The sequence below is a fragment of the Triturus cristatus genome, chromosome 5_2, assembly GCF_964204655.1.
Source record: "Triturus cristatus chromosome 5_2, aTriCri1.1, whole genome shotgun sequence".
Lineage (NCBI taxonomy): Eukaryota > Metazoa > Chordata > Amphibia > Caudata > Salamandridae > Triturus > Triturus cristatus.
In genome coordinates this window covers 543,998,922-544,016,592 of record NC_140588.1, presented here as the reverse complement: position 1 = coordinate 544,016,592, position 17,671 = coordinate 543,998,922, and the positions used below count along the sequence as shown (strand labels likewise).

Here is a 17,671-nt window from a genome sequence, read left to right as displayed (position 1 = left end):
TATAACTGTTCAAAAGTCCTTCAACATACAGATTGATTTTCCTCTTTAGAATCAGATATCATGCATTCAGAAATTCATACTGCATTACAATTCTTTAAGAAAAACAAACCCCCGGACCCAGATGGTTTTACAGCTGAATTTTATTTACATTTCTCTAAATTACTTCTCCCAAACTTCTTACCCTTATTCCATCAATCAATCAGTAATTTTTAAGCTGTCCACACTGTAGGTGCAATTTTTCTTCCAGTAGTTCAGCACCCACCTCATCGAAAGACCAGTTCAAAATCTTTTTATTAATCTGCAGATCCCTGCCCAAACATACAGCAGAGATCTGGAAACATCTTCAGGACTTTGTGAAGTACCAGAAGATTCAATCTTTGAAAGAAAAACTATTAGTAGCGTAGTGAGGATGGCACATTTTTTGTAGAGTATCTGTAAATGGAATCTACAAATTTGCTGTGACCTGTGTAAAATGAGAAAAAAATAAATTTAAATATTGCTCAGTTCATTTGGAAATGTTATTGTGATACAAATGTCATATTAAAAACACATGATGACTTAGACATTGTACTACCAAATTCTTCCTTTCATACTACATCACAAAGGTGGATGTACACATGTGCTGCATTGTTATGGATGCATAGAGTAAAGTGGAAGGCCTGTCATAACCTGAGCATACTGCTTCTTGTTACAATCAACTGTTCCATCATGAATGATCCATGTTGTTTGATTCAGTGTGTTCCTTTGTATGTTCTTTTATAATCGCTCTAGGATGTTACCTCAATTGGTTGTTTGTTTTGCAACTCTCTTCCCTTGGAGATACCAGTATTGCCACAAATTCTGGTCAACTCACTAGAAGGACCATAGATATATACTGTTTTTAGAAAATTATATTAAAAAAAAGTTTTGACTCCACCACCAATGTGGTTTCTAACTGCACTACATGTAATTTAATTTCTTCTGGTGGTTCCAAACATCCATTTTGGTGCCATCCATATACCTATGAAGGAAATTGTGGCTGTCCTGAAGAAGGCGCTTAGCATGCCGAAACGCGCGTAGAGAAAAAAATAACTTGTTTACCATCTAGCTCTATGTTTTAACATGCAACAAACAGTTTATATTCATGTTTAACTTTGCACGTTAGGAATTATTTGTATTGTATTGTTTTATATTTGTCTGTATACAAATATAATATTGTTTTTTGTTATGTTGTTATGTATAGTATGTCTTATTTGTTTCTCAATGTTTTACTATGAAATATTAATAAAATGACGTTTTTAACATAAATGTTGAGTACACTAAGTCAATGTTCATATCAATGTGTCTAATATAGGTCTACTCATGACCAGTTAATTGCCTAGGTCTCTTGTTCTCAAGTGCATTTTCCCTGCACTAGGATTTAGTGTTCTTTGCAGGGGGTCCCATTGTTTCTCAATCAACTCAGTGGAGAATACATGATCTCTGGGATTTTGTATTCAATACTGCTTTTGTCACAGCACAGACAGAACCACATTTCTGCAGCTAGTGGTAAAAATGGCCACAAAATGTAAATAGTACAAGTTTAGATGCACGGTAAATGATTTATACAGTTATATACTTGCCATTATGTAGCAAATGCCCTCACAACCCAGCGCTGTAGTGTTAATGCACTTCCAACTGAGCACAGAGGTCCAGCCAGTTCTTCATCTGAACTATCATATGCGCGTGTGCATACTTGATATATTGTTGTTTTGATGCTGGTTAGTCCTCTTGCTGGCCAAGGCCTTGATCCTGTATGATTTATAGAGATCCTCATCACGCTTAAAGTCATCCTGGCCCTGTTAGACTGCAATCCCCACTGCTCACTGCTATGTATTTCCAGAAGATATTTTCCACAGTGCCAGACATGCTTTTTCTTTACATCTTGGTTTTAGGTCCCAAGAAAGCTAGATGTACAGATTAAGGGACGTGCTCGACTTCCTCCTGTATTAAGCTGGGGACCCTCTTGGTTTTCTCCTCAGTTATTTTGGGACCAATGCAAGATGGAGCAACACCAGGATGGAGATGGAAAGTAGATGGTCTGCAGACTAGTCCATGAATCACTGATTTTGCATTTCTCAGTTGTTAAATTCCACTATCTGCACTTGGATTAATTACATATTATACATAAGATATGAAAAACAGAAACCAGATGACATTAAAGAGTGGGAGAGGCTTAACAGTCCTTGCCACACTGAAAAGTCACTGGTAATGCTATACACGCTTGTGAAAATGCAAGATTTTGCACATCCCCAGACTGATTATGGAAAGTCACACACTTGCAAATGTATGAATATGCGTAGTAGGTGTAATTTTCTTTGCATATGAAAAAAGGAAAAAAGGAGGCTATGACACACTCGTCACACTCGTTTTTCACAATGCAAAAGAAAAAGGGAATGGGACATGCACTATTTAGCCATTTTCATGCTGATACTTGAAAAGACTCTAAGCTGCAGTTGCAGTTGCGTCAGGGTAAAGTATTCAATTGTGCCTCAGGATGCTAGGGGGGGCCAGAGGTATGTTCCACGTTTCAACAATGAAATGCAACTCTGGTGAAGTGCAAAACCAACACTGATTGCCCACATTCAGAACCTAACTTCTGGTTACAGGGTCAACTTATGGGCTTAAATCAGGACTGAGTGCTTGGTATTGATGAAAGTTAATGGTGTGTTCCCCACCAGTATTGCACAAGCCACAATAGATATTGTACACTGTGTAAGAAGTTGGGTTACTGGTTGTTGGGGTGAAACCCTACTCAAGCAGCAACCACAATTTTCTATGAGGGTGAAGTCACAGTGTTAGAAATGGGGGTCTCTCGTTGGCAAGGGCTTGTGCCTTTGTCCAAGTAGAGACCCTTCTTCTTAGTCAGGATAAGGGAGGGACACTTCTAAAATAACCCCTGCTCACCCCTTGGTAGCTTGGTATGAGCAGTCAGGCTTATCTTAGAGGCATTTGCACATAACCAAGAGTAATACAGTGTAAGAACTACAAACGGACACCAAACCAGTTTAGAAAAATACCCAAAATTTTATATACTTAAGACAAGACCAAAAATGATAAAAATCCACAATACAGTATTTAAAAATCTTCAGTTATCAAAACAACCTTGAAAAACAGTTCTGTGAAGACGATAGTACCCTCTGGGGCTATCACGGTATTGTGAACAATCAAATCCAAACAGTTCTGGCTGACCGCGGCATGGCGGGCCAACTACAGTGTCAGGAAGACCCGCAAAACAGTACCTTTAGAAATGCAGGGCATCGGCAACCTCTCGTTGAGTTCGGTGCAGGAGTCATCGGGCCCTTGAAGTCACACGAGTTGCAGATCCAACTCCTCGCGGTTGAGGTCCGGAGTGCTAGCATTGGTGGGCGTCGGGTCCTGTGGTGCAAAGTGCCGTGGAGCAGCGTGCGATACCCTCAGGTCTCGGTGTGAGCAGCGGCTCAATGGTGGCATCAGATGGTGTTGCTGGTGAGACCTGGGTCGCGGTGCGAAGTGATGCGGTGCTTGTCACGGTGCTGGCAGGTCACGGTGCGAGCAGTGGCGTCGTCATTGCTGAACCGCTGTTGTCAGCTGATGAACTGGAGTCTAAGGCTGTGGTGCAGGATGAGGGTGGTGCGTTGTGTAACTTTACGAGCGGTGCCCTTTAACCACGGTGCAAGCAGCTGCGTCAATATCGATGTGAAGTGGAGTCATTGGGGATACCAAGGCGGCATGGTGAAGTGAGGCAGTGCGGAGTGCGGTGCCCACAGGTGGTGGTGCGAGCAGCGGCTCAGTTGTAGCATCAGATGGCATCTTCGGTGAGACCAGGGTTACGGTGCGGTGTTGCGGCGGTGCCCTCTGCTGTACCTTCAGGACACGGAGTCGGCAGCGGCATCGTAGACGGTGTCGGGTGGCTTTTTCTTCTGTTGCAGTAACAGACTACAGGAGGTAGCCTATAAACCCTAAAGAGACCGGGGCAATAATCTGTAACAAACAACAATATCTCAAGGGTATTATTTCAAAGGACAAATATACATATGTGTGTGATGACACAGTTAATTAAACAGGCTTGAATCAATAGGGGAAAGAAACCAGGAAAACATTTCATGTTAATGAAGAATATATTTCTATTTGGATGCTACTGAAGAGCTTCAATAGGAAGAGTACATGAAGAAGAAATAGGGCGCATTGAAGGCAGACAGGGAAAAAAGGGGCCGATGCACGCGTGTGAGATATATTGCCATGCGATGACTAGATCAAGGGGGCGGCAGTAGTGTAGGGAATGGCACTGAGAGAGCAAGCGATGTTGCCGCACGGCCTCGCTGGAAAGCCAGATATGGGATTGGAGGAGAATAGGTCTCTACATCGGAGCTGATCGAGTATACGGTGGGAGGGGGGAAAAACGGGGGGGGGATGAATTAACCGGATGAGTGCGGGAACAAGGGGACCGGGAGAGTGGGGGGGCACTAGTATTCCCTATCAATGAGGGAAAGAAAGGCACCGGCGAAGCGCGAAGCATGTGAGGTGCCTACCGTTGAAAGGTGGGTCTTGGGGGGGGGGGGCGACAATGCGAGGAGCCCTGAGGTTAAAATTAACTAGTGTTCCCTATCAGTGAGGAAAAGAAAGTTACCAGCAAAAGGGCAGAGCGTGTGAGGTGCCTACCATTAATTACCGGATCAGGGATGGGTGGCAATGTGAGGGGCCTGAGGTTAAAAAAGGAATTAGGTCGTGAGTGGGCGAATCGAGAAAGCGGGCAGTGGAGTACTTACTAAATTGCTGGACGCTTAACACGGATCAGTCTGGGAGTCTGTTGTCAATGAATCTTCTGTTGCAGCACAAAACACACAGTTTCCAGTGCTGAGGGCAGAAGAACCTCATGTATTTGCTGTTCCTGAGACTTCTTGATCAGGGGGTAAGCTCTACTTCAAAAGCTTGGAGAAACTCACAAGAATAGATTGCAGAAAGTCCAGTCCAGTCCTTTCACTGCCCAAGACAGAAGCAGCCACTGCAGGCCAGCACAGCAAAGCACTCAGCAAAGTGGTAGTTCCTCCTCACAGCTTCTCCAGCTCTTCTTCTTGGCAGTCTTCTTGGTACAAAAGAGTGCTAAAGTCCTGGGGTCTGGGCCCCAATATTTATACCCAAAATTCCTTTGTCCTCTCAGGCAGAGAGTGTCTGTGTCCAGCCAGAACCAGTTCTTTCCTCTCTGGTGCAGCTTCCTGGCAGGATTTGGAGACAGCATTGTCAGAGGCGGACAGGGCCTATTCAGGAGCAAGGGAAATCCCCTCCCACCACTCTAAATTCAGACCAGGCCTATTCAGGTGCTAGTGAAAACTCCTCCCACTACTGTGAATGCAGCCCAGGTCTATTCAGCCCAGCCCTGACTCATTCAGGAAAAGCAGGACACCCATCAACCCCCCCGGTGGCTGTCTGAGAGAATGCACCTCCCCAGGCCCTGTCTATCCAAAGCCAGACAGTCAATACACATCCTAGCAGAGGCACACAGGATGGCTAAGGAAGAAAATACCTACTTTCTAAAAGTGGTATTTTCAAACACAGAATGTAAAAATCACCTTTACGAAAAGATGCATCTTTAGATTCTGAGTTCAGGCATACTACACTTAATTTTTCTCTCTGGTCCCAATAGGAAGTTATATTTATAAGATGTTATAAATTTACTCCCATGCTTTCCTATGGGCCAGATAGCCTTTCAATAGTAAAAAATGAACTTGGCAGTATTTCACTATCAGGACATGCCACACACATCAGGGCACACCTTTCAACAACACTTCACCCTGCCCACAGGGGTACCTTGGCCTACCTTAGGGATGACTTACATGTACGAAAAGGGAAGGGTAAGGCCTGGCAAGTGGGTGAATTTGCCAAGTCGACATTGTAGTTAGAAACTGCGAGCAGAATCTGGAGTGGCAGGTCTGAGTTACCTTTTCAGGGCTACTCATGTGGGTGGCACAATCAGTGTTGCAGGCCCACTAGTAGCATTTGATTTACAGGCCCTGGCACACTCCATGCTCTTTACTAAGGACTGATAAGTAAATCAAATATGCCAATCATGGAAACACCAATCCATAACGCAATTTACCCAGAGAGCATATGCAATTTAGCACTAATCAGCAGTGATAAAGTGCCCAGAGTCCTAAAACCAACCACAGCAGGTCAGGAAAAAATAGGAGAAAGAAGAAAAAAGTTTAGGGTTAACCATGCAAAAAGGGCCATCTCCAACACATAGGCAACCCCGATGTAACCTGTCCTGAACCCCCTGATATTTTGGCACAAGCAGACTGGCTTAACTGAGAGACCATATGTAAAGTACCTATGCAGCACTTCAAACACAAATACAGTGAAAACAAACCACAACAAAAATCCCACTCCAATATAGAAAAATAGAGCACAACTCTGTAAATAATTTAAGACCAAAACGACACCAAATCACACAGAGATATGCAATTTTAACGAATGAAGTGAAAATACCACAACAAAACACAAAGTGCCAACTGTGGTTATCTTGACCATTGGACCAGGACAAAATCACAAGTTCAGGCCGACCACTGTAGAGCACAGGCAAGCTGCAGGGACCAATTTAGGGCCACTGAACAGAGTACCAGGACAAAATCACAAGTTCAGGCCGACCACCGTAGAGCACAGGCAAGCTGCAGGGATCATTTTAGGGCCACTGAACAGAGTACCTTGTATTCAGGTTGCGGAGCGATGCAAAGTCCTACATTGAGGATGAGTTGTGCAGCAGAGACGACATGAGGTCCTGTTGTGGAGGTGCATTGTTTAGTTCCGGGGACCTGCAGTGGACGATGTGAGGTCCTTGCAGGAGACGTGTTGCACAGTAGCATTTCTGATGGGCTGTGATGCGTAATCCTGGTTTGGCCATGCATCGCTCAGCGGTTCTGATGTGGATTTCGGTGAGAATTTGCGCTGTATTGTGCCGCTTTATGCTTCATCAGTTCTGCTGGGACCACGGAAGGGTTCGCAGAGCACCTTCAGGCCTACTGTCAAGGGTGTAGGATTGAGATGGCACCACTTGGGTAGCAAGACTCACAGCTGGCAGAGTCCAGGTGCTGGGTGCAATGTTGCTGGAGGCTCTTCTATCCCTGAGGAGCTGATCAGGAGGCCAGCCAACTTTTCCTTGGAGTCACTGTGGTGGTCCTCGGTTCATGATGTAGGTCCAGTCCTTTTTCCACAGGCAGGAGGGCAGAGGGCAGCATAGTGGTATTCCCTCTTACAGCAAAACAGCACAGTAGTACTTCTAAGTCTTCCACAGGACCAGATGTGTACTGATGTGTACTGAAGGGTTGGGTCTGGTGAGCCATCATTTATACTTGGTGGCCATTTTGAGGTAGAAGAAGATTCTGGAAATTTCCACACACTGAGGTGTCAGGCATCCCTTCCTCACTGCCCTGGTCCCAGCTTGTCTGAGGATACAAAGGCTAGTGGCAAACCTTTTGTTAGTGTGTTCATACAGGGCCATTTGATGATGTGCAATTTGGTGGGTAACAGCTCCTGACAATACCTAACTTCCCTTTGTCTAAATGTCTGAGATCAATACACTAGGACCAACTGCCACCTTCTCCTAGTAATGTGACCCTAACATGACTGCACACACCAAATGGTTAGGGCAATACAATGGCAGCTTTCTAAAAGTGGCATTTTTAGAATTATGACTTAAAATCTGACATTACCAGTAAGAGGTCTTTTAATTATAATTCTCTAGGCATCACATACAACCTGTCTACATGCTCCCAATTTAAAGTTATCAATCATTAAGTGCAATAAGGAAACCCAATGTTATCCTTTGGGAGAGGTATGCCTTGCAGTAGTGAAAAATTAATTATTTACTACTAAGACAGGTAAAAGTTAAAGGTGCATGTCCAGCTTTTTAAATACAATGCACTCTGCCCTCTTGGCATATCAGGGCCTACACTTGACATGACTTATATGCATTAAAGAAGAAGGTTTGGGCTTAGGAGGCAGTTTATTTTGCCGGATTTATATGGCAGTTCAAAACTGCAAATAGAGGCTGCAATGGCAGTCTGGAGTAATTTTTAAAAGGGGTACTTAAGTGGGTTGCAAAATAAGTGCAGCATGCCCACTAGTTGCATTTAAGCTACAGACTTTGGGTACATCCAGTACCACTTTACTAAGGGATTGCAGGTGCAGTATATGCGCCAATTGGGTGTAAGCAAATTTTACTATGTTTACATCATCACAATATCAGGTGTGGGGGCATTTTTATCTATGTCAGGAGCCCTTCAATGCTTTGTAAAGAAGCAGAATGAATACTGCAGCCTGACTTGAAACTGTGTGTGCATGTAGTCGGGATAAACATGGTTGATTATGGTTTGATCTTGGGTTGGGCAAAATATTTTTTCGATGATCTTGCCAATAAAGGGTAGAGGAAACATGGGCTCAGGTGAACATGCACGAACTCATCAGTGATAAACCTTTATTTGTAAGACCAGCAGTCACTAGAAGTACAACATCTGAACAATAGAAAATTAAGCTGACTGTGTTGCATCTGAAAATGAGGTGTTCACATGTGTGAAACAGTCCTGGCATGAAAGACAATTGTGGACTGCACGAGTAGTGTTGTTTGCAACAAGAGAGTGCCATCTGCAATGGTGACTGAACTGCCAAATGTTTGCAGTCAAAAACTCCTACCGTAAAAGAGAAATAAAGCTATGGCACAGTGGAAATGCCACTCATTGTGTGTTCTTCAGTGACAGTGGCATGGTGATTTACCGCTGCACTTGAACTAGTGATATTTGCTATGCAACATGGTTAGCTTTCTTGTGAAATGACACCCATTAATTCCCTTGGTTTTAGGGAATTTACCCGTGCCCAGGATTGTTGAGCGAGTCTGTACCTTTACATGGGTGCAGATGACATGAGAAAGGTAGGTGAAGTTAATTCTTACCCCCATTCTGCAACCATGTACAGAACCACAACTGGAGGGATGCAGTAACTCCCCAGTATCTCTTCCTCAAACATACCAAAAAGAATTAACCTCTTCTGTATATCCTCTATCTCTACCTTAAGCAGTTGTTTGCTCAGGATTATGGGTAATGCAACAAAGTCTGATGCCAATGTTATGGAAAAGTTCTGCCTGTCACTGGCTTTTTCAAGGTGCTTCATCTGTGTGTCATTGGATGTTGGCATGATGAAAAGTTGCTGGGGAAACAATGTGGTGCAAAAGTTGTCATTTGAATATTTTCCACCATTTCTAAAAGTGTGTTAAATATTTTCAATGGTGCACTTTCTGTTGTGTTCAATGTTTAGAAAAACGAACATTCCCTTCAAATATCATGTAGAGGGATCTGCACTTCCCCACTTCAGAACATGTGTTAAATTATCATATTACATTAATTCTATTAAAAAATGTTCTTGAAAACATTGAAAGAACAAAAACATTCAAGATTTTAAATGATCATTTTGGGTTTCTGTTTTCAGTTTGTATGAAATCTAAGAAACAGGAAGACATGGGGAAAGGAAATACAACAAGAGTGGATCATTTCATTCTCATTGGGTTTGCTGTAGGCAGAGAATTGCAAATATTTCTCTTTGTGGTCATATGTACCATCTACGTCATAACAATCTTCACTAACATCCTAATCATTGCCATCATCTGGAGTACAAACTCTCTGCACAAACCCATGTATTTATTTATTGGAACCTTTTCTTTCTTGGAAATCTGGTACCCTACAGCCACTGTCCCCAAGTTTCTTTCAACCCTCGTCACAGGAAGCACATCAATATCCTTGCCTGGATGCATTGCACAATATTATTTTCATTTTTCTTTGGGAGCTACAGAAAACTTTCTCCTAGTATCCATGGCCTTTGATCGCTATGTGGCTATCTGCTATCCTCTGCGTTACATGCTCATCATGAACCATAAACGATGCACTCTTCTTGCTCTGGGCTCCTGGGTATGTGGCTTCTTGCCTTTCTCAGTAACAATATTTCAACTCTCCAGACTGCACTTCTGTGGTCCTAACAAAATCAACCATTACTATTGTGATTTTGCTCCACTGGTGATGCTCTCATGCTCAAAATTCCACTCTGTTGAGTTTTATTTCTTTATCACAGCTACTGTTTTATTATTAAGCTGCTTGCTAGTGGTTATTGTATCCTATTTATGCATCATGTTGGCAATCATAGGAATGTCCAGTAACAGTGGGCGGATGAAGGCCTTTTCCACATGTGCATCTCACCTCGCTGTATTAACTATATTCTATGGTACTGCAATTTTCATGTTTGCCAAGCCAACTGGGAGAGGTTCTCTGGATACCAACAAAGTTGTTTCTGTGTTTCCATCCATAGTGACACCGCTACTAAATCCTATCATTTACACCCTAAGAAACAAGGAGATAATGCACACCATGAGAAGAGGTACAACAAGTTTAGGAATATTAAAACACTTTTAGATGATGCATGAAAAAATTAATTTAGTAAAATTGTATAGTGTTCAACTATTTTGAAAACAATTTGTAAGTTCACAAATTAATGTAACATATTAAAGGTCCTGTCTCAATATGTTTTACATTTTAATACATTCTGGCTAAGATAGACACCTTCTGGATGCTTAAAGAAGAGGAACACTATCTTGCTCTACAGAACATTGTGGTACTCTATCAATAAATAAGAAAAGGCAAAATTGACTTGCTCAGGTGTGTGAGAGAAAGATACATAGCAAATTAATAACCCTAGGAAACTGGGCTGAGCAACAGCTGCCTAAAGCTCAATGGTAGAAGACAGAGGTCCTCGTCCTCGGACCTTCCCCTTTTGCATGGGACAACACCTATTGGTCCACCTCTCTCGGCAGCCCTCTGATCCCCATGGACCACACCCCGAAACCTCATCATCATACTCGATTCCTCCCTCTCCATGAACCGACAGGTCAACGCTATCACCTTCAGCTGCTTTAACACCATCCACATACTCACCATGCCTACAAATGCCTCCACAACACCAGAAGCCAATACGTCATCAAGAGAATCTCCTTCCACGTACCCAAGAGAAAACTCTAATCCACTAACCTCGCCTTTGCCGGAAACCCTTGTGCATCCGCAGAGCAAGAATAGGTGGAAGAGCCTTCTCCTATATCGCAGCCAAAACCTGGAGCGAGCCCCCGACCGGCATCAGATGTGCCCCCTCCCTGAACATCTTCAGGAAGACACTCAAGAAGACCTGGCTCTTCGACTGAACGGAGCTGCTTGAGAACCTCACAGGTGAGTAGCACGTTTACAATTCCCCTGATTGATTGATTGATTGATTTGTGACCCACTAGGAATTGCTAATGAAAAACTCAAAAGAGTTTCATACATTAGGAATACCGATTTCCTAATTGCGATTCGGGGAGAATCGCATTAGGAGATCAATAGTCCTAATGATTGTACATCTGGCCCAATGGCCTGAATGTAGAAAACGTCAGAAGGTAAAGGCACCAAAAGTATTCAGCTGGAGAGGGACCTTCTTTGAGGGTGGAGTTCAAATTTCTCCCTCTCAGAGCCTTCCCCTTTAAAAGTCAAAAACTTTGCTTAGACTTTATCAGATGGCTGACATAACCTTCTGCCTTGCACCTCTGAAGATTTTGGACATTCCATTACAGAGACTAATGGCCCAATTTAGATTTCGGCATGCCAAATATCGCATCCACTGTACTACAAATCCATTATAGACTATGGCACTTATAATATGGTGGGTGGGATATCCATCTCATTTGTGATGGAGTCCCTGTCCACCAAACTCTAAATAAGGATCTAAGTCTAAAGGTAAAATGGCTGACCGAGTCAAACCTGGTTGTTGTAGCCAACCCACACTTCACTGAACCTAAATTTGTGTCTAGGTCCCAGTCTACCATGACCAGTTGACGTTAAGCTTTAGACAGTCATTTCCCTGGTCCTCCTTATTGGAATTTTTTTGCTTTGGTGTCAATTTTTTAATGCCTTAGATGCTCATGACGGAACCATTCCGTCATGAGGCCAGGGGCACGAAATCCCTCTGCTGCAGACAGCAGATGGATATCTATTATTCCCCTGTGACCTTGGGAGCTGGGGAAGAGCTTCCCCAGCTGCCAATGCCCCCTCCCTGGTTTCTGCGCAATGACGATCATCACGCACGTTGCGCTGTCGTCATTGCACAGAAACCGAAGGCTCATTTCAGTTTCAATTTCTATGTGCTCAGGGGGCTATCTCAGCCCCCCGGGCACGTAGAAAGACGGGAGAGGTATCATTGGAAAGGGGAGAATCACTGCTTGGGGATCCCCCCAGGGGGGCAGATTTGGGGATAGTGCCCCAAATCTGCCCCCCTGGGGGGGCAAAAAGCCCAGTAGGCGCCAGGGATTTCTTAGGCAAATTTTAATTAGGGTGGGTGCATTGGCAGGCCCATTTTGGGCATCCCCCATCCTAATTAAAATTTGCCCAAAAAACTCCCTGGCACTTTATGGACTTTCTGCCCCCCCTGGCGGGCAGATGGGGGCACTAGCCCCCAATCTGCCCTGCCGGGGTGGGCAAAAAGCCCACAAGACACCAGGGATTTCTTTGGGGCAAATTTGAATTAGGGTGGGGGCTCCCAAAATGAGCATGCCCATGCCCCCACACCCCGCCCGCAAAAAAGCAGACTTTCTACCCCCCCTGGGAGGCAGATGGGGCAGTAGCCCCCAATCTGCCCCCCATGGGGGCAAAAAGCCCCCTAGACGCAGGAATTTCTTTTGCAAATTTTAATTAGGGTGGGGGCATTGGCGTGCCCATTTTGGGCAGCCCCCACCCTAATTAAAATTTACCCAAAAACTGCTTGGTGTCTAGTGGACTTTCTGCCCCCCCTGTAGGGCAGATGGGGGCATTGGCCCCCATTTTGCCCCGCCGGGGGGGCAAAAAGGCCACTAGACACTAGGGATTTTTTTGGAGCAAATTTGAATTAAGGTGGGCTCCCAAAACGGGCATGCCCATGCCCCCAGCCCCCGCCTGCAAAAATAATAGCCTTCCTGCCCCCCCTTGGGGGCAGATGGGGCTGTGGCCCCCAATCTGCCCCCCCCCCCAAGGGACAAAAAGCCCACTAGACACCAGGGATATTTCTGGCAAATTTTAATTAAGGTGGAGGCATTGGCATTGCCATTTTGGGCAGCCCCCACCCTAATTAACATTTGCCCAAAAGACTCCCTGGCATCTAGTGGACTTTCTGCCCCCCGGGGGGGCAGATGTGGGCATTAGCTGCCAATCTGCCCCGCCAGGGGGGGCAAAAAGCCCACTAGACGAAATGGATTTTTTTGGGGCAAATTTGAATTAGGGTGGGGGCTCCCAAAACGGGCATGCCAATGCCCCCACCCCCGCCTGCAAAAATTACAGCCTTCCTGCCCCCCCTGGGGGGCAGATGGAGCCGTAGCCCTCAATCTACCCCCCCGGGAGGGCAAAAAGCCCCCTAGATGCAGGGATTTTTTTTGCACATTTTAATTAGGGTGGAGGCATTGGCAAGCCCGTTTTGGGCAGCCCCCACCCTAACTAACATTTGCCCAAAAGACTCCCTGGCATCTAGTGGACTTTCTGCCCCCCTGGGGGCAGACAGGGGCATTAGTCGCCAGTCTGCCCTGCCAGGGGGGACAAAAAGCCCACTAGATGCCAGGGATTTTTTTGGGGCAAATTTGAATTAGGGTGGGGGTTCCCAAAACGGGCATGCCAATGCCCCCACCCCGCCTAAATTTGCCCAAAAACTGCTTGGCATCTAGTGGACTTTCTGCCCCCCTGGGGGGCAGATGTGGGCATTAGCCACCAATCTACCCCACCAGGGGGGGAAAAAAAACCAATAGACACCAGGGAGTTCTTTTTGGGCAAATTTGAATTAGGGTGGGGCTCCCAAAATGGGCATGCCCATGCCCCACTCCCGCCTGCAAAAATAACAGCCTTCCTGCCCACCCTTGGGGGAAGATGGGGCAGTAGCCCCCAATCTGCCCCCCGAGGGGCAAAAAGCCCACTAGACATCAGGGATTTTTCTGGCAAATTTTAATTAGGGTGGAGGCATTGGCATGTCTGTTTTGGGCAGCCCCCACCCTAATTAACATTTGCCCAAAAGACTCCCTGGCATCTAGTGGACTTTCTGCCCCCCTGGGGGCAGACAGGGGCATTAGTCGCCAGTCTGCCCCACCAGGGGGGACAAAAAGCCCACTAGACGCCAGGGATTTTTTTGGGGCAAATTAGGGTGGGGGTTCCCAAAATGGGCATGCCAATGCCCCCACCCCGCCTGCAAAAATAACGGCCTTCCTGCCCCCCCTGGGGGGCAGATGGGGCCGTAGCGCCCAATCTGCCCCCCCGGGGGGGCAAAAAAACCCTAGATGCAGGGATTTTTTGTGCACATTTTAATTAGGGTGTGGGCATTGGCATGCCCGTTTTGGGCAGCCCCCACCCTAATTAAAATTTGCCCAAAGCCTGCTTGGCATCTAGTGGACTTTCTGTCCCCCTGGGGGCAGATGGGAGCATTAGCCACCAATCTGCCCCCCAGGGGGGCAAAAAGCCCACTAGATGCCAGGGATTTTTTTGGGGCAAATTTGAATTAGGGTGGGGGCTCTCAAAATGGGCATGCCCATGCCCCCACCCCCTCCTCCACAAAAATAACAGCCTCCTGGCCCCCCTGGGGGGCAGATGGGGCAACAGGCCCCAATTTGCCAACCCGGGGGGCGGGGCAAAAAGCCTACTAGATGCCAGGGATTTTTGGGGGGCAAATTTGAATTAGGGTGGGGGCTTCCCAATTTGCCCAAATAACTCCCTGGCATTTAGCGGACTTTTTTGTCCCCCAGGAGGGCAGATGGGGACATTAGCCCCCAATCTGCCCTGCCGGCCCAAGTACCCGTGACAGGGAAGGGCCCAAAACATTTTTTGATAGGCAATGTTGATGTGGCCTCAATACGTTTTGTGTCCTTGCCTCTCGCGGGTACTTGGGTCTCCCATACAAGTGAGGCACCATTTTTATCAGGAGACCAGGGGGAACGCTTGGTGGTGGGAAATTTGTATGAGCCCGGTGATGCCACAACTTTACCACACAAAAATGTGTGAAAAAAGTGATTTTTTCAGCTAAAATTGAGGTTTGCAGAGGATTCTGGGTAAGGAAACGTTGGGGGATCCACACAAGCCATACCTCTCTGGAAGCCCCCGGGTGTCTAGTTTTTATAAATGTGTGGATTTGGTAGGTTTCCCTAGATGGCCACCGAGCATGGGGCCAAAAACCAAGGTGACCCCCCTTGCAAAACCAGGTGGTTTTAAGATAGGCAATTTTGATGTCGCCTCACTACGTTTTGGGCCCTTGCCTGTCGCAGATACTTGGGCCTCCCATACAAGTGAAGCACCATCTTTATCGGGAGACCTGGGGGAACGCTGGGTGTTGGGAAATCTGTGTGAGCCCGGTGATGCCACAACTTTCTCACAAAAAAAATGTGAAAAAAGTGACTTTTTCAGCTAAAATTGAGGTTTGCAGGGGATTCTGGGTAAGGAAACGTGGCGGGAACCACGCAAGCCATACCTCTCTGGAAGTCCCCGGGAGTCTAGTTTTCAGAAATGTGTGGGTTTGGTATGTTTCCCTAGGTGCCGGCAGAGCTAGGGTTCACAAACTAGAGCTAGGCACTTTGCCAAAAAGGGTCATTTTTCACTGCGAAATTGAGGTGTGACCACATTGCGTTTCGCGCCGTTTCCTGTCCCGGGCACTAGGCCAACCCACACAAGTAACATTTTGCTCGTAAGACTTTGGGGAACACAGGGTGGGTGAAAATTTGTGGATCCACGTAGATTCCAGAGCTTTCCACCACAGAAATGTGGGGAAAATGTGTTTTTTTGACAATTATTTAGGTTTGCAAGGGATTCTGGGTAACAGAACCTGGTGGGAGGCAACTAAGTCACCCCATCCTGGATTCCCCTAAAAATGTATAGGTTTGCTAGGTTTCCCTAGGTGCTGGCAGACCTATGGTTCAAAAACAACAGCTAGGCCAAAAAAGGGTCATTTTTTACTGCGAAATTGAGGTGTGACCACGTTGCGTTTTGCGCAGTTTCCTGTCACGGGCACTATGCTGACCCACACAAGTGAGGTACTATTTTTCTCGGAAGACTTTGGGGAATGCGGGTGGGTGGAAATTTGTGGATCCACGCAGATTCCAGAACTTTCCACCACAGAAATGTGGGGAAAATGTGTTTTTTTTGGACAATTTTTTAGGTTTGCAAGGGATTCTGGGTAACAGAACCTGGTGGGAGGCAGTCAAGTCACCACATCCTGAATTCCCCTGGGTGTGTAGTGTTCAACAAAAATGTATAGGTTTGCTAGGTTTCCCTAGGTGCTGGCAGAGCTAGTGTTAAAAAACTACAGCTAGACACTTCGCAAAAAAAGGGTAAATATTCACTGTGAAAATATTGTGTGGCACTATGCCTACCCACACAAGTGAGGTACCATTTTTATCGGGAGACTTATGGTAATTCAGATTTGTTAAGCAAATGTTATTACCTATTGATTTGTGATGCATTTCTGCCTTCCAAATGAAAGACATTGTGTAGAAAAGAAGTCATTTTGAAAAATGACTGATAATTCTCATGCTAGTATGAGTATTCCCACTTTCGAAAATGTGCACATATGTACTGTATCTAAACTCTATAATTTATTCCCATTTCAGAAATACATAGGTGTCTTTCATACCGATTTTTCCATGTATACATTTTCCCACAATAATTGCTATATACCCGGAACATAATGAAAAACGATTGCATATTGCTGCTCAGTTTTTGACTCTGGGTTCGTCGGGTTCTTAGTGAACCTACAAGTCCTATATATCCCCACAACCAGGAAGGTCCAGCGGATGTAACGATATATTGCTTTCAAAGAGCTGTCATAATTAGAAGAAGTTACAGGTGAAAACGTTGACACAAAAGGATGTTTTTTTCAACTAATTTTCAATTTTTCCTAAATTTAACTGTTAGTTTCTATAAAGAAACCTTGATGGATCTACACAAATGACCCCTTGTTGAATTGAGAAATTTGTCTACTTTTCTAAAATGTATAGCTTTCCAGGATCCATTATTAGTTTCACACCCATTTCTATCATTAACTGGAAGGAGGTTGAAAGCACACAAAAAAGCAAAAATAGGCTATGTCCCAGAAAAATGCCAAAATTGTGTAAAAAATGTTGGTTTTCTGACAAAAGTCTGTCATGCCCTAAAAGCTGGGAAAATGGTGATTTCAGTCCCACAAACCCTTTTTTGATAACATTTGCAGGGAAAAACCCAGATGCTTTCATTTGCACACCAAATTTCCCATTTTTGCCCAAAAAAAGAAAATATAGCTGTATTTTGGCTATTTTCTGGGTCCCCTCCAGAGGAATCCACAAACCCTGGGTACCTTTAGAATCCCCATGAAGTTGGAAGAAAAGGACGCAAATTTGGCGTGGATACCTTATGTCGTCAAAAAGTTACAGGGGCCTAAGAGCGCACTACCCCAAATAGCCAAAAAAAAGGCTTAGCACAGGGGGGGGAAAGGCTTAGCAGCGAAGTGGTTAAAATGTACACTTTTTGTCAAATTTAGTTTTAGATTTTTTATTGTGTGGTTTTGAATATATCACTGTTTAGATACTACATAAATATTTTACACAGCATGTGTTCTTTGTGCTACAGCTACCAAAAGGTGAGGT

The 17,671-nt window shown here is 45.1% G+C and overlaps 1 protein-coding gene across 1 annotated transcript; it reads left to right on the top strand.

The window, feature by feature from the left end:
- Positions 1-9,500: 9,500 nt before the first annotated feature.
- On the top strand, positions 9,501-10,445 carry LOC146823285 (olfactory receptor 6F1-like). Its single transcript, XM_085606403.1, has one exon. The coding sequence runs from the start codon at positions 9,501-9,503 to the stop codon at positions 10,443-10,445; it is 945 nt and encodes a 314-aa protein (XP_085462529.1).
- Positions 10,446-17,671: the final 7,226 nt, after the last annotated feature.